A 21,765-nucleotide genomic window follows, 5' to 3' on the forward strand; every position below is an offset into this window, starting at 1 on the left:
GGATTGGATTGCAGCTTTGGATTTTACTAAAGGCAGCTTGGACTTTGGCGACAGCAGTGGCAGCAGCTCAACACAACCATCACTGTAACCTCAATAGAGAAAATTACTGTCAGGTGGCCTGTGATTGCTAAAAGGCGTTTGCTGCCTGTACTGCTGCTGCTATGTTACAGGAGAGGGTAATCAGCACGGCTCAGCCACGTCTGCCAGCACACTTGTGAAAGAGGCAGGCTGTGTGTTGGTCGGTGGAGAGGAGGAGAGAGCAAGAGAGAGAAGGGTATGCTTCACCGTACCAAATACAACCGCTTCAGGAATGAGTCAGTAACATCCGTCGATGAGCTTCTCCACGGCCTGTCCATGAACCCCAAGGTCTCGGCCACCCCCCAGTCTGCTGCCGAGACGTCTTACACGCCCCCGACCGAGGTCCAGCCCTCCTCCACCACTATTGCTTCCAGCACCACCACCGGCCACGGCTCTGACCACCTGGAAGATGGAGGCACCACCCTCTGCACCCTCATCAACAAGGTGTCCAGCCTGAAATTCAGCAACTCAGGCAGCTTGCTGGGCATCAAGGGTCTGCCCTCAGCTGTCAAGGACCTGGCTGTGTCTAAGCTGCAGGGGGGTGGAGGATCGGGCTCAGGCGGCTCCAGTGGCCCTAGCCCCAGCGCAACAGCGGCAGCAGCCTCCGGTGTGGGCAGCTCTCTGTGCAGCTCAGCCTCCCTCGCAACCCCCTGCTCCCAGCTGGAACCAGCCAGCAGCATGAACAAGAAGAGCAGGCTGGAGGAGCTCCAGCCCAGTGGAGAGGATTGGAACCCAGGCGGAGGTGGGGGACTGGTGAACAAACCCTCCAGAGGATGGCTACACTCAAGTGAGAAGATCTCTGGTCCAGGAGTGACATACATTGTAAAGGTCGGTGGTCTCTCTGTCCCTCTCTTTTCTCCACCTGTCTTTTTTCCTCTTCTCATCCCTTTCATTTATCGTACTCTGCCCCAGTCTTTCTCCATTCTCTCTTTTCCTTCAATGACTCGGGCTGAGCTAGCTGCAGGGGAGAAAAAGGAGAGACAATGTAGTTTCAATAGCACATCACAACATGCCCTTGTGTGGGTGTAGGTAGGTAGGCTACGGTAGGAGGCTGAGTGAAAGAGCAGGGACCAGAAAATAGACATTGAATAATTCAGGAAACAGAGAAGGTCAGCGCTGGGGGAAAATAGAGGAAAAGCCTTTGATGGCAAAACAAAACACAGCAATCAAGCATGCAGTAGATGCTGTCATTTTGACCATGTTGTAAACATTTCAATTTGTACGGTATATCTGACTTATCATGTGTATGAGATGCCACAGCTTTATGCTTTTGTAACCATGGCGATGTCTTATTTCTGTACATTGTGTATCTATGAGCTTCATGGCTGTGCTTTCTGATACTGAAATGGTGGAATGGGAAACAGACATGCAGTGCATGTTTATCTCATCACTTATGACACCTCATCATTTTGCTAATGTTGGTGTGTTCAGTCAGTAGCCATCATACATCATTTTAAGGAGCACAAGCTGGCACATAACTACTAGAGCTGAGAATGTCATCACACCGACAATGAGTCACTAGCATGAGGAGTGATGCTAGGCCTAGGCTCTACAAGGTGTGAAGTGAATGAAAAAATGGAATAAACCATTTTCACTGAAATAGTAAATGTACATTTGTACATTTGCATGAAGGTATACAAAATATCAGGGTTTCTTTTTTAACGCATTACATTATTAAAAAACACGTCATAGAATTTATGTTTGATTTGAATCAGAATGCCAAGCAATATTTTAGCATTGTCCATTTTGTAGGGAGAAATGTGCTGTATACTAAAGCAAGCAACACAGTATGATCACCATCATACGACACCCACTACAACTTGCCTCAACAAAGCCTACACTATCTGTGACCAGCGTGACTTTCCATTAACTGCACAGAGGCCAAGAGTGTTTATTCGTCCAGTCGATGCTGTTGAAAGTATCCACGCTCTGAGAGTGGGAAATGGGTCTGGTCTGTGCCCCCCCACCCCCTCGTCGCCCCGTGGTTTGAGTACTGGCTATATGTATTGAGTTCAATGTGCAATTCTGCTCACAGCACTTTTAATTAGTGTCATGTGCTCACCCCTTACACATCACGCACCATTACTCTAAAGGGACATTGATTGACAGTGACACTGTTTACACTCACTCTTTAGTCCATGGAAGCTGTGGTGCTTGTGCAAAAGTCTGCACACACACTAGCTTTTGTATTATTGCTACTTTATTACTTTATTTTTGTCTGTGGCATATTAGATAGAGAGAAGTGTTGTCAGTATTGCACTATTATCATTTAGGCTAGATCAACAGTAGAAGGCTACTGTATTTTTAGGGGCATTTATTTATGACATTCATTTGTTTTAGTTCTTTTCAGTGCGTGAAAATATTTATTTGAACCTGTATATTCACATATTCTGTGAAATATGTCTGTATGAGTGTTGCATTTAGAAAGGCAGGAACAACGGTGTTTAAAACAAGTCATTCATTGTCTTTAACAAGTTACTTACTGTATTTCAGTACAGTAATCATCCTTCCTCTCAGTATAATATGCTATATATAGTGTAATGGTTGAAAGCCATGGCTGTTCATCATCCATATTTTCCAAGTTGTTCATCATCTATTAAAACATATTTTATTCTTACCACAATGCATTGATTTGCCCTTTTTATCGATCAGTCGTCCTATCCTCTTGATCTAACACATCCTGTATAGACTCTGAACTGTATATAATGATTATCTACAGTAACAAAACTTGCCACAGCCTACAGGATACACTTTATGGTCATCACCCATAGAAAGGCACAACAATGAACTGAGTGTTGGGACGTGTTTAACTCGCTGCTGTTTTAACTGAACAAATGGAAGACCACTCTTTAAATTGGGATTAGACAAGAGGCTTAGATAGGCGGGCCCTAGACCTGAACCCCAGTAAACAAAACCTGTAGCCAGAATGATATGTGACTTCATGTTTTAGAAGGTTAAGTCACTCTCTATGTATGCAAGCTACTAGCTATGGGATCACTCGGAAGGTGTTTCATTTGCTGGGAGCATTTATAAACACCGATGTTCATAAGTATGTCTGGCTTTAAAGGTCCCATGTTGTGTAAAACAGGATTTCCCTTGCCTCTTTGATTATAAAGGAGTTGGATGTGCTATCTAAACATTGTGAAAGTATCAAAACGCATGGTCGCCAACTAAATCCACACAATCCATATTAGAATTCTGCCTGCGCTGTGGTGTCTGACATTTCACTCTTGAAATGGTTAACCAATCAGAACAGAGGGGTCGTTAATATTAATGAGCCTTAAAGGCACAGCGACAGAAACAGCTTGTTCTTGGCAAGGCTCAGAGAGATGCTGGAAAATGAACGTGTAAAAATGGATTGAGAGTGTTTTTGGTACATGACACCACACAAACAGCTTTGAATGGACCTCAAGACATAAAATAAAACACTGGAAAGTGGAGAATATGGGACCTTTAAACTTGCTTGCTCTATCGATTTCGGCACTATTTGAGATTTTTTTTTGCCATGGTGAATTGTGCAGAACTTCAAATTGATTGTTCTAATCATAGATTACTGGAAAAATTCCTTGAACATCATGTGGACAATACAGTATTTATTTGCTGGTGCTTACAGTACAGCAAACTTCTATTGGAAAGAAACAACCTCATAATATGACAGTTATGATTATAATAACTTTGTATTTTTTTCTGTCATTCTTTTCTGAAATGGAGTGGAAATAGAAAAAGTTGACTGCATCTTTTTTTGTTTACAGGCACATTACAAGTCTGATTCTGATAATGATAGGAACTCGTCAGCACAAAATGTTCCCAGTCTGTGCAATATTAATCAGAAGAGGTGCTGTAATGTGAGTAGGTGGATGGTACTGAAGATGACTTTATGGGATAGGAGGACTACAGTCACCTCAGTAGATCATGTGGCACACTAACACACTGTGTCCTGTTAAAAAAAAACAACTGCATTGGTGCAATTTCAAAATCATTTTCTGGTGTACAGACATTGACTTTGATTTGTTCCTAACTTTCCATCAACTTTGTGCGAGCATGTGGTATATTATAACTCTACTGGTTTCCTTAGTTGTTAATGTAAGAGCTAGATTTAGGGATAGGATGCCATTATTGCCATCTTATTACCTGGATGATTGAAATGATTCTACACAGACAATTTTATTGAAGCACATTTGCTAACAGCTGCTTGCAACTCTTTCTTTTTACAAGTGGATGAGCAGATGAAGGTAAAATGAAAGTAGAATAACTGAAGTCATCAATTCATTATTCTGACACATCTCTATTTTTTTTTGTATACACCTATGGGATATTAACATCCTTGCACTTGGACATATACCTCTAAACTGAATTTGTTCTCAGTATGTAACCTGCAGACTGAATAAAGACATTTACAGACCTAGATCTACACTCTGTAGCATGGTCCCACTCAAAGATAGTATATTGTGATACTATGATAATGATGAGCCTAACCAGTGACTGATTTCACAGGCAGGTATTAACCAGGCTACTGAAAGACTGTAAAAAAAACAAAAAAAAAACAATATTCTCAAATTATCTGTAGTTCCTTTTGCCTTTGGTAGATAAGACATGCCATGTCTTATCTACCAAAGGCTGTGTTTCCCGTTGGTCCATGTTTTTCTCTGACATAGGCTGATTGAGATCCACTTCCAAGTGTTTGTTCTCTACTGTGGAGCCCAAAAGTTTTGCAGAGCAGAAATGGCAATGGAAAGAGAATTATAATAGGATTTGATTGTAGATGCGGAACACAATCTTAAACTATTCACATGGCTAATTTTAAGGGGAAATAACATTTTTTTTTTTTGTTGTTGTGATAGTACAGTATGTCTGAGGGTAACGCTTTATTTGGATAGTCCAATGGTGATACTCAACTATCAGTTGACAAAAAGTAGATGTTCAACGTCACTTGAACGTGTCAAAAAGTGTCACTTGCCTATTTGCTACATCTCCACAGACTATATAACCTTAAACCCAATCCTAACCCTGACCCCATTTTGAACCCTAAACCCAACCCTAACCTGACTATTTCTAACATTAACCCCAACCCTATGATTAATCCTAGCCTAGACATTGAATATCTACAGACTACTTTTCACACAATTATGAGTATCACTTGAATCTCATCAGACTTTTTGGAGACACATTATAGTCACTTGATAGTAAGTTGAGTATCAACATTGGACTATCCCAATAAAGTGTGACCTGTCAGGGGAATATTTATAATTTACTTTTGTATCTTGTGTCTAAACATTGGTTTGATATTGTTATTGATTTGCTATACATTGAAGACCTGGAATTATTTTTGGATTTGGTGAATTTGGACTGATAAAGTACATAGACAGAGCAGAACATCAAATCAAGTGTGTCTTTCTCCAAATGATACCATGCTAGTAATGGAAGAAATATAAATAATATAAATATATGTCGGCCTCTCACTGAATATGAATTTCACACGTGTTTTAATTTTCTGTTTGCTAGTACCTGGGCTGCATAGAGGTCCTTCGCTCAATGAGATCCCTGGATTTCACCACCAGATCTCAAATAACAAGGTAAGTCCACATTCAGGTTCCAAACTGCTCAGGATTGGCTAGATTTTCTCAAAAACAAAACAGCAGACAGAATATTGATTCTCATTTACTGGGATTTGTGTTTTACCTGCATACATATGTAGGAAAGGTAGAGCAGGTGCGGTTGCTCTTGTAGCCCTTATGGCTGCTGCTCTGATAATTGAAACATTAGGAAAGCCAGGATCAACATGGGATAACGGCATTCCAAAAATCCAAAAAGCAGCTTTATTAGGCTTATCCGTTTTGGTATAAAGCCTTCATCAGAGCACGATACTGAAACGCGTTAGCCTGATGAGGCCAAAGTGGTCAAAAAAAGCCTAACCCTAACCCTAAGTATCAACCTTATGAAAAATGGGATTCAACCATGCAAAATGATTAGTGACGAAGTAGCCTACAACTCAAGTTTTTTGTAAGTTCAAGATCTTTACTGAAAAAAAAGAAACAGGAACGTATTAAATGATAAATTGGGTCAAGAGTTTTTTAATCTACTGTGCTGTAATTGAAAGTTTTAATTTTATGCAACAATCAAAAAGCCAGTCATATATGGTACCTACTCATAAACCAAGTCATACACTTCTTTTACTTACTCCAAACAATCTACGATTCATCAGTCTGTGAGAGACTCCAAATTTTAATATGTTTTTTAATGGACTATGTTCAGATTCTAATACAGAAAGTACACCAGGATATCTTTGGTAAATTCCAACGCCATTTGCTGGCTGCACTAGTTGAGTTTTCTCCTCTTGAATCTAAAACAAAAAAAACTTAGCTTATCTGTGCTATTAGAGAAACCTGAATGAGAATGGAAGAGTAGTAAACTTAATGTTTTTCTTTTACATATGAATGGATTTATTACAAAATATTGAAGTTAAAGTTGCAAGAGATCAGTATTTTTTAAATCGTATTGCTCAGTGCTACCATAACATCACAAATCTATTTATTTCCATTGATCAAGTTGTTAAAGCTCCAGTGATTAGTAATGGTGAACACTGAAAAATGTGTTATTTTCTTCTCATGGAAAATTGAGAACATGAAAAATAAGATTACACCAACACCTGATTTGAATGCTGTTCACCAATTTAATGCGTGTTTAAGTTCTTTTAAGCAAATTTAAATATCAACTAGACTCCTAAAAGGGATCATGATAATTATTTGCCCCAATATTCTTTTTTATCATAAACAACTCATTGGAAACTGGCTCTATTCTATCATACAACAAACTATTGTTATTTATATAAATATCCAAAATGTTTAATTAATATTTTATTTTTCTCATGTCCATTCTACTGTAACTTGCGACGTTGATGGCATTTCGGATATGCAAGTCCCGAGAGACTGTAGTCCACTCCATCCATCAAAAGTATAACACTAGCATCAAATCTGTAGTCCGGTCTGCCTATCAGAAGTAATGTATTAACTCAAGAGTCAGCTGGCTTGGTCCTTTATGGAAGCTTACCAGTCAAAACCAGTAAATTATGGTCTACACCCGATTTTAAAACACTAGATTGTTTAATTGAGACAGTGAATCGTAAAACCCCAAATAGAATCAAATCTATATATTACTACCAAATTTTAGAAATTAAAACCAGTTGATTAGCTTACTAATTCACATTTTTACAAGCATTAGATTTGCACTAGTGAATGTTGAGACCGGCCACTTCTGCAACATCCCCCAACTCTTCAATATTTTATTTTACAAAAGCAACCTTTGTGGCCCTCTGGTCCTGTAGACGTATTTCCAAACTCATGCCAAAAGAATAAGAACAAGAAATGTTATTTCACTGTATGCCATTTGTTTGCATGGAGATTTTCTGTGAGTCTATGAATATCTTTGAGATTATTGACGACTGCTGTGCAGTGAGGCAAAGGCCGACAGTGAATCGGTTTGTGTCATGTCCACTTTTCTGCTTGACTTCCTGGAGCCAGTCCAGTGTTAACATTAGTGCTAGGCTAGCAAGGCCACACAGTGTTAGTGCACTCTCTCTCTCTAATGAAGAGAGGGAGAGAGAGAGAGAGAGAGAGAGAGAGAGAGCTTTGTCTCATGCCATTGCTATTATTAGATTCTCCCTTTCTAAAAGAACCTACTGTTGTGCATGATTTATCCACCTAGAAAGGATACAGAAATTAACATTTCTGTGTCTGTCATGAAACCAATATTCACTTTGTCTCAGAGGAGGAATTTGACTTTTGTCTGCATCAAAGAAGCTCTATCTTTAGTCGGTATTTTATCCACATATTGTTCTCCTCTACATAAACATCACAGTGTATAGGCTGCTGTGCACATAAAGTGGTTCTATCACTTCACATCTTAAAGACAGCTTTATATATTTTGCTTTGTGATGTGTAGTATACCAGATACAGCTGCATGGTTTCAAGTGGTACAATGCACTTGTAATATTCCCTATAACACCATATGAAACACTCTACATTGTGTATGTATTGAATACCATCTTGAAGCAGGTCTCTTTTGGCTGAGGAGATTTAATTCTCATTGAAACAACCTGTAGAGTTCAAGCATAAATAGCCAGGGAATCAATCTAGCTTAATTGCGACATAGCTGTTGCTATGTGGCTATTCTGTGGTTTCCTATGGCCCACTGGAATCACCATCTTGCCTTCATCTCCCTCCCTCTAGGGAAGCCATCAGCCTGGTGTGTGAGGCTGTTCCAGGGACCAAAGGAGCACTGCGGAAGAGAAAGGTACATCGGATGTAGAGAGAGGGAGGGAGGGATGGATGGAGAGAGAGATGGAGAGAGGGTCGGAGAAATGATATCCTCACTGTGAAAGCTGAGAAAATGAATGTTATTGAAAGGTACAGTAGAAGGGAAAAAAAGATAATCATTAGAGATTAATTTACCCTTACACATACTACATATATATAGCATTGCTTCTATGTTTTCTCTCTCTAATCATATCCTTATCTAAAGAGGGAGGGAACGAGAGAGAGAGAGAGAGAGAGAGAGAGAGAGAGAGAGAGAGAGAGAGAGAGAGAGAGAGAGAGAGAGAGAGAGAGAGATGAAGGAACGATGAGAGAGAGAGAACGTACTTGCAGAAGAGAGAAGCTGAAGAGAGGGAGAGAGAGGGAGAGGTATGGGACTGTATGTGCGTGGGCGTAGCTCCAGCCCACGATGCATTGCACACTGCGCGCAGTGCTTAGTGACTCATGTAGTGCACAATATCTGTGATCAGGAGGCTGAGCTAGTGTGTGTGTGTATGTGTGTGTGTGCATGTGTGCACGCGTGTGTGTTTGTGCGAGTGTGAGTGTCTGTGTGTGTGTGTATGTACATGATGTACACCCGCAGTGTGTGAGAAGACTGTGTCTTAATGTGGGGTGTGAAATGAAGCATTGCTCTGCTCTCCACTGCTTGTTCAAATGTCAGGGAAGAGTATATAATACAAAATCAGTGCTGACTAGCTTCTGTCTCAGAATAGATGTAAGATATAAGATAATGTTATTTTGGCTCCATGACAAATGCACCGTGATGATATCAGCTTGATACTAAGAATTCTGAATGGATTCGGCTAATTTTGTCTGGCCTCTTTGCCTCCTCTCTTCATCAAAATCACGATCCACTACAGTATCCAACACTTCACAACCCCCTATTATTAAATGAAATTGTGTGTTGCCAACTATGATCAATAAAAATATTGAACAGTGTTTCCACTGTTTTCATTCAGTAGTGGTGAACCACTACATCAATGAACATACTCCTAAAGAGAGATAATACCCAATGTGATCATTTACTGCATGTGTTTTTATTTTTTCCTTCCCATGTCCTCTTGATCCTGCCAGCCACCTTCCAAAGCTCTGTCCAATATCCTGGGGAAGAGCAACCTGCAGTTTGCTGGCATGTCCATCAACCTAAACATCTCCACCAGTAGCCTCAACCTGATGACCCCTGACTCCAAACAGGTCAGTCTGCAGCCTCCATAGATTTATTATGGAATCCTGTCAGCTACTGTTGTAGTACTATTATAATAATAGTGCTATTATAACAACAATAACACTCAAGAAATATAAATACATATAATAATAATAATAATAATAAACAATACTATTATAATAGTACTATTATAAAAGCAGTAGCGAAGTAGCTCACAAACCTCCCAACAACCACATATGGCGCCATCATGGAGAATTATCTTTGCACAGTTAATTGCTAAATATGTAACAACCGGGCTAGAAAAAGAGAGATACCTGAAAAAAGATTGTGGTGGTGTGAGTGTAAGTCAATTCAGTAATGATACAAATAAAAGTGAATGGTCTGATAAGCTAGATATTTTTCCAAATTTAGATAACTTTGATAGAGGAAGTCATTACCCCCCTTGCCCTTCTGGTGCTAGTCTCTACTTCAAAGCACCACAAGTTGCAGCCGTAGACTGTAAAAGGGTGCAGCTTGAGAAGAGTCAGATCAGTTAACCTAAACAAGCAGCTAGTTTTTCAATTTGTTAGCTTGCTAACTAGCCAGCAGGCTAAATTAGTAAAGCAACCGATGATAATGTTAACAGGCTAGTGTCTACTAGACATGTTAGTTAGAGCGAAAAGCAGATGCGTTCACAACAAGGCAGTTAGCTGAATGCATATTATGATTTGCTGGCTAACAAGCTGTCATCTAAACAGAAAACTGATCAGATGTATCACTGGCAAAATGATCAGTTCTCAGTCAAAAACAGCACAGAAATGAACCATGTCTATTCAGTTCTGTTGAGATGACAAATTGTATGTTTAAAAACACAATCAGCTGTTGACAGCCACTGTTGCCCAAGAGCTGTGGACCTCCAATATGGCTGCCAGAGGGTGTTTTACATCACCTGAAAGCCCTCTATGTTTGGCTGATTACCAAGTAAAACCAAAGGAATTGGCCAAATGTGGACATATGTTTACAGACATGTATTTAATATTGGTATGTATGTAAAATCTGTGTATAATGTATTTACTGTATGTGTATGTATATATGTATGTATGTATATGTCCTGTATTACTGTATGTGTGTATGAGGCAGCATTAGTTAACTGATATGCATTGATGTGTTATTTCTCCTCCTGACAGATCATAGCCAACCATCATATGCAGTCCATCTCCTTTGCATCAGGTGGCGACCCTGTAAGTAACTCATTGGCCTCTTCAGTGTGTACTTCAATGGTCTGTTTCGCTATTTCATTTAAAACCTATACTACTACATAATATATAGACAAAGGTGTGTTACATTTGGCATCAATACAGGAAAAAAAAGTTTATCTTTATAACTATTACATCTTTGGATTTTATTTCATTTATTTCATCCATTTCATTAATTGACATTTTCAGTTTCAAAAATGGAATAGTGATGAACTGATATGATAATTGTCAAAATTCAATACTGTCATCCATTCACAGATTAATTTGAAAAGGGATGAACATGTATGGAAGAAGCCTTTGGTCATGTTCATAAATATTGTAACTTACATTGTGATTTAGCACTTTTTCCTTTTAAAGGATAGTCCCAGTTATTTTCAACCTGGGCCTTGTTTTTTTGCCATCATGACGATTGATTGTGTTCAAAATGTGGTCAGTTACTTCACTATAGAGCTTTATGTACCTCTAGTTCGCAGGGAGCACTGTGGTATCTCGAATACCGACCACAGGGCCAGTGCAAACTCCAACAGTGGAACCCAAAAAGTGAATCAAACATACCCCTTTTTTCAATAGCCGTGTGACATGTGAGCCATATCTGGGGCACATTAGGTCAGTTGTGCATTGAATTTTGACTGTCATCAGTTCAGCTGTTCCATTTTTGAAAACAAAAAATTTCAACCTTCCTGTTAATGTAATAAAACCCAACAATGTAATAATTATTACTTTAACAGGAAATAAGTTATTTTAATGGTAGGTAACTTTGTTTAAGATGAATGTGATTTTAATATGTCAATGGGAAGTTATTTCATTAACAGTTTTATAACATGCCTTCTTGTAGGACACAACAGATTATGTTGCCTACGTAGCAAAGGACCCAGTAAACAGAAGAGGTAGGTGTTTACTCCTTTATTGCTTTACAGTTTGTACCTGTCCCACATGCAACGTGCTTTTTAGAAGTCATGTGCCATTTGCTGCTCCTCCCCCTGTCAGCTTGTCACATCCTGGAGTGTTCGGACGGTCTGGCCCAGGACGTCATCAGTACCATCGGCCAGGCCTTCGACCTACGCTTCCAGCAGTATCTGCAGTGTCCCTCAAGCAAGCTCTCCTCCACACATGACAGGTGAAGGGATCATGATACACACACACACACACACACACACACAGTATCACTAACCCAAACACACATATACTGCATCAAACAGTATGCTTAGGTAAAGACGGATATTTATCATAGCAATGTGGACAAGTAATCTGTGAAATCCATGCTGATTCATCATGGTATCAGTGGGTCAGTCACTGCTTGTGAGATTTTAGTTTAACTTGTCAGTGGGCCCGCCAGTCAAGATGGATGCTGCTCCTTTCCCAGGTGACAGGGGGGTTTCCACTGCTGTGATGGGGATCCAGTGTTCGGTCTGTCTGAGCGCTGTGCAGTCATGGTCGTGTGTTGTTTCCCCAGGGTATTAAACATGGAGGAGTTTCCATGGACAGAGGAAGAGGAGGAGTCTGCAGAACACCCTTACTATAACAACATCCCCGGCAAGATGCCACCCCCTGGAGGCTTCATTGACACCAGACTGACCAATCAGAATGCAGCACCAGATGGAGGCCAGGTACCACGCAATTTACCTGGATTGTAATCTCAGGAACCTGAACAAAATAACTTTTGTTCACAGGGGCTTTTGCTTTTTTGGTACTTTGAATAATGTTGATGATTTTCTCTTAAATGTATTAACACATGGTGTGCATTTCTTGCATAGTTGTGCTAAAAATCCATTATGTGTCTGCGTGTCACCAGATTGGCCCAGGCTCAGTAGATCAGACATATTACCAAGGGCGGCACTGTGGAGAGAGCTGGGGAGATGAGAGAAAGCCCATATTCTTACAACAAGGTAGGAAGCTCCTGTCACATCTGTTTTTTTTTGTTGGGTTATGCAGTCCACTACATAAATACATAAGGTATGCTTGATTTTTCAGCACGTGGAATTTAATCTATTCAGTAGTGTGACTGATTGTTTCTCCAAATTTCTAGGATCCTTCGATATATACAGTCTGCCCGAGGGTAAAAGTCAGGCACCAAAAACAGGAGAGATGCCCACATATGTGAACACCCAACAGATTGATGCCCAAGTGCTTGCAGCGCTCCAGGCAGAGGCGGAGAATGTGACCAAGGGCATGGCGGGCGCAGCCAAAGACAGTCCACAGAAGGACCTGTTTGACATGAGTAAGTCTTGGTTGGCTCAGTGGGGTGGTGTTAACCCTGCTGAAGTTAACTTTCAGTCTCTGTTGACTTGAGCCAGTCCTTACAGTGAGATATTACAGTATACAGTGGATTGATTGCTTGCTTTGAAAATGTTTGCAATGACAGTTTTTACACATTTTCAAACACAGATTTATTCAATTCAACATTAGTATCATGAACTGCAGGCAAACAAAATCTAGCACCCACCTGTTGAAGTATTTGAAAGTATCTGAATAGATAGAATTTATCTGTGCCTTGCTTGCTAAGATGAGTTTCTAATCAGTTGTTAATTATAGAGGTGGCCTGGCTTTTGTTCCTCAGTGGCTTCAGTTTGGTGGTATAATAACATCATGTCAGTATGAAGACAATAGGAAGACAGCGTTAATATCAGTGTGCAGTTTTTTTCTCTCCACCTTCCTACCTCGACCTTAGGTTTGCCTTTATACATGAAAGATCAGTTATACAAGGATGTGTTAATTATGTATGAAGAATCTGTTACACAAATTACATATAAGCCCTGTTCTTCTATATACGTTTGAAGTGAACTGTTCTTACATTAAGTGTGTTCAGGGAAAAGTCACAGCGTTGTCCACATTAAGTTCTTTAACTATGAACAGTGATATTTCATTAAGCTACTATACACATGCTACACACACACACACACACACACACACACACACACACACCAATGCCTGAATCTAGTTGTGAATGAACCAAAAATAACCACTTTTACATACATGTAGCATACTGTACGATGTATATTTGTGAATTCACTATCTAACAGTGCCTACAGAAAGCATTCAAGCCCCTTGACAGTTTATATCCACATTTTTTACACAATGTATACACAACCTACCCCACAATGACAAAGTACAAACAAATTTATTGAAAATGAAATACAGAAATATCTGATACATAAATACACATTAAATACATATTCAACCCGAGTCAATTATTTGTAGAAGGACCTTTGGCAGCAATTACAGCATCAAGTCTTCTTTTATATGTCTGTATCAGCTTGGCAAATCTGGATTTTGGGATTTTCTGAAAAATCTCAGTTTCTCAAGTGCTGGACTGACAAACTTTCAAAGACATTCTGAGGAATTTGGATGCTCTTTAACTCAATTTGGATTGTCAGTGCAAATGGGCTGAATACTTATTGACTCACATTTCAGTTTTTCATTTTTAATTAATTTGTAACATTTTGGGTTTGGGCTCTCTGAAGAAACTTTACTGTATATCCCAACATGTGTAAAAAGTGTAGCCATTTTTAATGAGCTTCAGACTAAATTAGGTTGGGTTTATGAAAACAAGGAAACTCAAATAGAATGGCTTCATTCAGGGGTAAAAATCATTGGAAGTCAAACATCTCTCTGTCATCATAAGGAAATTAAGACAGAAGAAATTAAGCAATGAATTCACTACAGATCTAACATTAGGACAAAACTTGAATCTATGAGTTGAATTTTGATCCACGTAATCAGGGTTACGAATGAGCACTTACTGTAGTTGACTGTAGTACTGAGTTTGATTTTGTTAGAACCAAAGGGATAACTGACACTGCTTGTGACATTCAGGCTGGCTCAGGGGTTCAGAGGCCACATTAGACTTAATCAAATAACATTTGATCCTAAATGTACCAGCCTACTAACTTGATGATCTAGTAATGTACCCAGAGAGAACATTGCAAGGATCTTTTGCTGACTCAATTCCTTTACTTCTGAGAAGTTAAGAATGTTGTATAACTTTCTTGCATCTTTAGCTGGCAACACTGCTTTTGCTACAACCTCTGCATGAGTCTCATTGTGAGGAGTTAAAGAGATATCTGTAGGATATGAGGTGAGGTGGGAAACACTGGTTTGATGAAATATTGTTGATTCCATGCCTAGGATTTTAGATTAGTTAGATGCAACAACACAGGGGAAGTGGAGGGTTAGGTTGAGGGAGCTGTGTTCTCTGAATGGGGTCTAGTGACTGGCTATAGAGGATAGATAGGAATCATAAAGAGAGCTGGCAGGGGAAGTCGCAAAAGGAGGAGAATGTAATCCCTGATCTCCTTGAAAGTTGGGTGGAGGCACCTGGCAACTTTGGTTCTGGTGTGAAGGGAGTTGGAAACTCTGTGAGGGAATGATATTTCTGGAAAGTTGGAGGAATTTGACAAATAGTGACCTGGCATCTCTGGAAGTGGGGTGGAGGAGGGACCTGAGAGGGCATGCACTGCTGGAATTTGCTAGTCAAGGTGAAACATAACTTGAACCATGGGGTCGTTGCACACTCATAATCTTGCCTACTGTAATGCATTTAAAAAATGCAAACTTGTCCACGGCAGGGTAGCCTACACAGGGACCTGACGTATCTGGAAAGTGGGTGGAGGAACTCTGAATGAGGGGAGGAGGGATCTAGCTTCCCAGATGAAAAGGAGGAGGGGACGCCTGATATCTGCTCTTGGAGTGGTCTGTAGAGGGCTCTTAGTTTGCAATTCTGGCCTCTGTGCCTTGGCATAGAGTTAAGTGCCCTCTTCATTTAGACACATATCATCCATCATATGATGAACACAAATATTCTTATGGGAAACCACAGACACATGAGGTAAGTGCACATCTTTTGCACTGTTGTTACCGATAATGACTTGTTTCAAGATACTTTCCAGCTGCCTTGACATTGACAAAATTGCAGGGGCCTCACGTCTAGTCTTTAAATTAATAAAGGTGTATTTGTTACGGTAAATGTTGGAAAATGGTAACTGTGCACATTTATCAGTGGGACAGCAAATGTAAACATTTCCCAAGGTAAATCTGGTAAATGTATACATTTCCCGGGAGTGCCAAATACTAGTCACAGTAGCGCAAGGCACTCCCACAGTCCTTAAGTGTCCTGCCAACCACATATACGTAACCCAATGATTGCACATTATGCACATTGTCAAACACTACAGTTCTGCACCTGAGGTTCTTCTGATGAATTTAGTCAGATTAGGATATCGACACCATTGCAGTCAATCAGATGGTACCCTTGCTTTCATTCATACACTTGATTGGATTCTGGCTTCTCATCTTCCTGCAGCCTTGTTAGGGGTGCTATCATATTATTGTAGGCATTGTGTCTGACTTGTCACAGTGTTTCCATTTTTGTTTGAGAGAGAATGGTCAAGTTTCTCTGTGCTGATGTCCCTCTTGTTCGTCTTTATCCACAGAGGATTTTGATAACTTTGGCTAGAAAAGCTAGCTAACTTAACTGACGATGTTGCAGTGTTACTTGAATGAATCTCCCATGCCCCACAGATCTCAGTTTGACCAGGGCTTAACAGAAGTAGGGAAAGGAGGACAGACATTGTCACTAGTGGGGAGAGGAGTGGAGGACTAGGACTCCACAGTGGGTGAGGAATAAGGCATATGCTCAATAGAAGAGAGATCAACAGAATATGATGTTCTTTCAATGCACTGATGGTGTCATATATCTGTGTTTTGTCTAACCCTAACCCTAACCCTCACCCTCTTGAGGTCATATTTCTTGTCATATCTTTTTCCAAAACAACAGTATCTTTGTTTCATAGTTCTTGAGTTAGTTTACCATTGAAATGACCGAAGTTTCTTTCAACTCGTCTCTAAACTTCTTTGGGATTGTGTTCTAGGTTACATGTTCTAGCACTTGACATTTTTAAGTAGAACTCTCGCAGGATTTTACTAAAAATGTCACTACTCTTATTACAAACTTAGACATTTTCTCTTTTTCTAATAGTAATTTAATAATAGTAATTATCAGGATAGACAAAGGAGTAAGGGCATTGTCCTGAAGCTAAAGCAGAAGTGTCCAACCATGTGCCATCGAGAGCCAGTTGTGTGCATCCTTTAATTCCAACCAGTCACAACAGCGGCTGATTTCACGGATTAGCACACCTTCAACCAGAGAGGAGGAACTAATTAGTGGAATCAGCTGCTGTGGTGTTTGGTAGGAATGAAAACGTGCATACACATTGCTCTTGATGGCACATGTTTGGAGACCAAAGATCTGAGGAGAATTCAGTTATAGTATACATTTCAAAAATGCTAAATGACAAAGTAAATGTCTTTGTTTTCTCTTAAATCCCAATTGTCTTTGTTATAGAAAATTGGAAATTAGTAAAATTTCAAAAATACGCAATACTGGAAAGTGAAGACATACCAATTTTTGAACAAAATACACTATTTCTTAGTTCCTCTGGAGTGAAATTTCAGGAAAGTACTGTGGGTAACCTTCCTCTCTTAATTCATAATTTTGGTGCCACCCTCACCCTACCAGAGCCCTTCGAGGATGCCATCCAATCTCAGTCCCATCCCCAGTCCCAGGTGCAAGCCCAGTCCCAGGCAGCTGGTCTCCACAAGGCAGCGTCGGTGGACAACTCCAGCCCTCTCCTGGTGCGCTCGGTGGCCTTCCGGGCGCAGGAGGAGCTGGAGGGCCAGACGTGGTATCATGGCAAAATGAGCCGCCGCGACGCTGAAAAACTGCTGAGAGAAGATGGGGACTTCCTGGTTCGTAAGAGTACTACCAACCCCGGGTCCTACGTACTAACGGGCATGCACAACGGACTGGCCAAACACCTGCTGCTGGTGGACCCTGAGGGCACGGTGAGAGAGGGATGAGAGGACATGCAGAGTGTGTGGTGGATGGAGGACACTAGAGGGAAGGGAGGGGAGATAGGAAAGGAGAGGAGACAGAGAGATGGGTCATGGTAGTTGAGAAATGAAAAGAGTGTACAAATGAGACAGGGAGAAGTTTGTGAATGTGTCAGTGAAAGATTGAAAGATTTCTTCGTTTGCAAGAAATAATCACCTTTCCTGAGACTAATAACATCTCTTTCTCTTCTCAAAGGTACGGACAAAAGATCACATATTTGACAGCATTAGCCACCTTATTGGCCATCACCGTGACAACAGTCTGCCAATCGTGTCAGCCGGGAGTGAACTGTGTCTCATACAGCCAGTTGGAAGGAAATAGTGACGCTTGCAATGCCTGATGGGAAATAGGAGACTCTGAGTCTCTCCCACCATCCTGAAACTTGAAGACGAAACATGAAGAGAATATGTTGTTGCTTAAGGCTCCATGCGCTGACAGTGTTTTTGGGAAATTGGCCCATGGTTACTTCGCTGGAGGCATTGGAAGAAGCAAGATTTGTTTAAGATAAAAATGATTTATAGAACTGTTATTATTTTGTTGTGATGACTGAAATGCTATATTTTTGAGAAGACATATAGGTGCATTTGGACATAATATCTTGATTTGGTGTTTTAAAACATTAAAAAAAGACAACTGTTCTTGTAGTTTAGATGAAGCGCAAATTAAACCTCAAAGAGGTGGTAACAAGAGTATTTTAGAATAAAAACCTGAAATTTTAGTTTTGTCTGTCAAGCACAACCACATTTCTACAGGTACTGTTGGCTAAGAGTTTGAGGAAACAAAACTGTTTGGAAAACAAATGCTGTTTATATTGAACTATTTTAGGAAAAATGTCCTTTAATCTCACCAATAGCGTGACAGCTCACTCGATCAGTCACTATATTAAATCTGCTTTTATTGGGGAATAGAATTGAATGTGTTTTGCTTTACAGTAGTCACAAAGTGTTGGGGTGCAAACAGACATCCTTCATAGTGCTGTCAATGGCTTTAAAGATAAAGTTTTTTTTAATGAAGTATTCTCTTGTGTCACTGCAGTCGCATGACTTAAAATCAACTGTTCTTGTGGACATTGTTCGTAGACCTTGATACCCCTTTTTTTGGAAGAGGTGCTTGTGTATGCTCACACTGTAAAATATTTATGCTTTTCAAATGGTAATTATTTCTGAATTGGTTTTCTCTGGATTCTTCTTTTAACTAGGTGTGTAGTCAATGATTAGTTTTTGGGGCTTGAGTCATGCAATGGATATTCTCACATTCTTAATTAGCGTTTCTGGCTTTATTGTGAACTTTTAAAAGTTTATTATTTGATGAATGATCACAAATGAATAGCACAATCAGAACTTTAGATCATCTGTGTCAGTTGTACCAAGACGATTCACCAATGTGTTGAGAAGTAATTTACACTATGTACTGAAGAGACTGAATTAGATAAATCTTATTAAGTTCACGTAGTGCACCCTCAATAAGGAATGTTCAATATTAGATCACTTTCACTTAATGATGTAAAAGTATTGATTAGAAATATATATATTTTTGTTCTCAGTGTGTGGATATCTTATGGCAAGACTATTGTCACCAGATGTCATCACAGAAATTGGCAGATGTCATCACAGAAATGCTTATTCTCGTTTACCCCTGCAGTTGCACTCACTTTAATTCTCTTATGTTAGCAACTATCAACAGTAAAGGATGTTATTTGGCTACGTATTGCTTGAGGTATTATAATACAGGGGAACATAAAATTGTAGGGGGTGAGTTTTTCCAACATTATTGCTTGACAGCTCAGTGTTAATTTGCAGTGTGCAATCCACTGTAAGCGTACAGTATGTTCCTTGGAACAGTTTACTGTATTTAGATTATATTAGACTGTTTTTGTAGAAATGGGATTCAAATTTTGAAATGGGTTACAATAGAAATAGTATACACCAATTCTGACAACTGACTTTTTTAATGCTCTCATCCTTAATATTGTTAGTACTCTGATGGATACCAAATGAATGGGGCATTGTGTTTGATATGCACTGGACCAGTACAATTGAACCAAAATCAGCATGTGTTCAATGAGTTTGACAAGACAGATGCAATGTAATATAATGTGCCTGTATTTTGCTGCAAGAGGGAGTGTACATGCATCTCACAACACATTTTAGAGGGCCACACTATTTAGCAAAGAGCAGTATTGGGAATGTTACAAAAACATTGATATCCACCAGATCCATATACTCGTAGTTAAATCTGATAATTCCCTTGATTCCTTGTGTCCCATGTCCCAGTTTGCTCCTCAGGATTCATTTGAGGAGAGGGTATGAGAGGAAGGTGAGAAGAAAAGGGCACAAAGAATCAATGAGGGTTTTTTGACAGTTATCCGCCATAGACTTTTACTTTGTCCTATTCTTTGTGACAGGATTTCATTAAATCTAATATCTTGGGAGAAGGAATAATGCGCTAATTGATTTTAAAAAGCTCTATATGCTAATACAGTGAATTATGTTGAGATCAATTCTTATTTCTGAAGAGCATATTTGTAGAATCACCTTTGCAAAATGTGCAAAGTTTTGAACAAAGAGTACCTAGTAGGAACAACTCCATACTTGAATCTCTCTGATTACATGATGATCAGCTGTGTGGCATACAGAAATTATGAGTATACAACCAAACGTGGGGACACAAATAAGAACATGGCTTTTCCAGATTTCTGTTGATGAAAATGTGCCTTTTATTTGTACAAATGGTGTTTTTATTTCTCTTTCTCTCTCTTCAAAGTGCAATAGCTGATCTTTAATGGGGCATGCCTGTTCACTAGAGGTTGTGTTTTGCCCTGCTGCGTGTTGCTGCTTGAGACTCCTGTTTCTCTCTCTCTCTCTCTCTCTCTGTCTCTCTCTCTCTCTCTCTCTCTCCCTCTCTCTTTCTCTCTCTCCCTCTCTCTATTATATATTATAAATGTATCATTTCCAAATTCTAAATATAAATCTTCAGAGGGAATCACACAAAAACACGCTATTTTGGAACAGGTAAAGAAAAAAGGAAATAAACAAATAAAAACAAAGAAACAAGTCCAAACGATGTTTACAGATTTAATCTTTTGGTTGTATGGGTTTATCATTATTCTGTATGACTGTTGGCAATAAAACCGTGAATGTGTAGAATCTCTTGTTTTCTGTGATGTAATGATCAATAATATATTTCTTGCTGTTTAAGGTACATTCAGCTATTTGACATGTACAGCAACGTCCAAATAGTAAGCAATTTTCTCAAAGGTGTGAGGCAAGGCTGCACTTGAAACAGGAAATTATGCAATTAACTGGCCACATCAGGTGATCCAGGTGCATCATCTTTACATATATATGTTTACACTTCTTTTACTCTATCTTAGCTGTAAAAGAAGTTGCATCATATGACTTTACCTAGTTGGCAACTATTAAAATTTCACATGCTGCATTCACATGCCTCTAAGGAGTTTTCTTGTTCTTTTGGTCAGCTGGTTTCATGCTTGCAGACTGGATACATAAGTTTTCTACTACAGCTTGTGAAATAAACACATAAAACAAAACACACAACAACTCCTATTTAGTGCTAAGATGAAGCTTTGAGAAATTCTGCACTGAACATGCAGCATGTTGCAAACTTAAAAGAGTGTCATGTGACCAGCACTGAGGACATTATTACTATTATTTACCAGCAGATGGAGCACTGTCACCATTTACTAGGCCTACTTCATCACTGACCAACACTAATTCTTTGTGCAGTTCTTTCATCTTCGGCATAATGCTATTAATGTAGTGATTAGGTGGTACAGGTGGTAGTTTTGACAGTTCAAAATGTGTTTTCATCTCATTTGCATCACATACATATTTTATGCTGCAGTTTTCATTAATTGTACACCAATACTGTAGTATTATTGAGTAAATACAAAATTACAGAGTAAACTGCGTAAAATAATAAATAGCATTTCATTGTTTTTCATTACACTAATCATTGCTAACAATGACTCATTCTTGTCATTACATCATCATGCATGTACCATAAAAATGGTAGTGTTACCAACACAGGTTTAGTAACAGTTAATTTCATGTGATTTGTCACTTATTG

General features: G+C 39.4%; 1 protein-coding gene across 1 annotated transcript; it reads left to right on the forward strand.

The window, feature by feature from the left end:
- The first annotated feature begins 276 nt into the window (after positions 1 to 276).
- shc3 (SHC (Src homology 2 domain containing) transforming protein 3) lies at positions 277 to 17,997 on the forward strand. The gene is made up of 12 exons (XM_071513306.1): positions 277 to 906; positions 5,581 to 5,651; positions 8,304 to 8,367; positions 9,462 to 9,581; positions 10,719 to 10,772; positions 11,623 to 11,674; positions 11,775 to 11,904; positions 12,241 to 12,394; positions 12,580 to 12,673; positions 12,814 to 13,005; positions 17,302 to 17,627; positions 17,872 to 17,997. The coding sequence occupies exons 1-12, from the start codon at positions 277 to 279 to the stop codon at positions 17,995 to 17,997; spliced, it is 2,013 nt and encodes a 670-aa protein (XP_071369407.1).
- The last annotated feature ends 3,768 nt before the right edge of the window (positions 17,998 to 21,765 follow it).

This window comes from Centroberyx affinis, unplaced genomic scaffold (genome assembly GCF_046629955.1).
Source record: "Centroberyx affinis isolate AG114_WGS23_722 - 3 ecotype Tasmania unplaced genomic scaffold, CSIRO-AGI_Caff_v1 ptg006968l_1, whole genome shotgun sequence".
Classification (NCBI taxonomy): domain Eukaryota; kingdom Metazoa; phylum Chordata; class Actinopteri; order Beryciformes; family Berycidae; genus Centroberyx; species Centroberyx affinis.

Bases quoted from the DNA above. Each gene is read 5' to 3' on its own strand.
- shc3 (XM_071513306.1), top strand. From the start codon at position 277: ATGCTTCACCGTACCAAATACAACCGCTTCAGGAATGAGTCAGTAACA. The intron at 11,675-11,774 runs GTAGGTGTTTAC...TCCCCCTGTCAG, and splicing joins GGACCCAGTAAACAGAAGAG to CTTGTCACATCCTGGAGTGT. The intron at 11,905-12,240 runs GTGAAGGGATCA...TTGTTTCCCCAG, and splicing joins CTCTCCTCCACACATGACAG to GGTATTAAACATGGAGGAGT.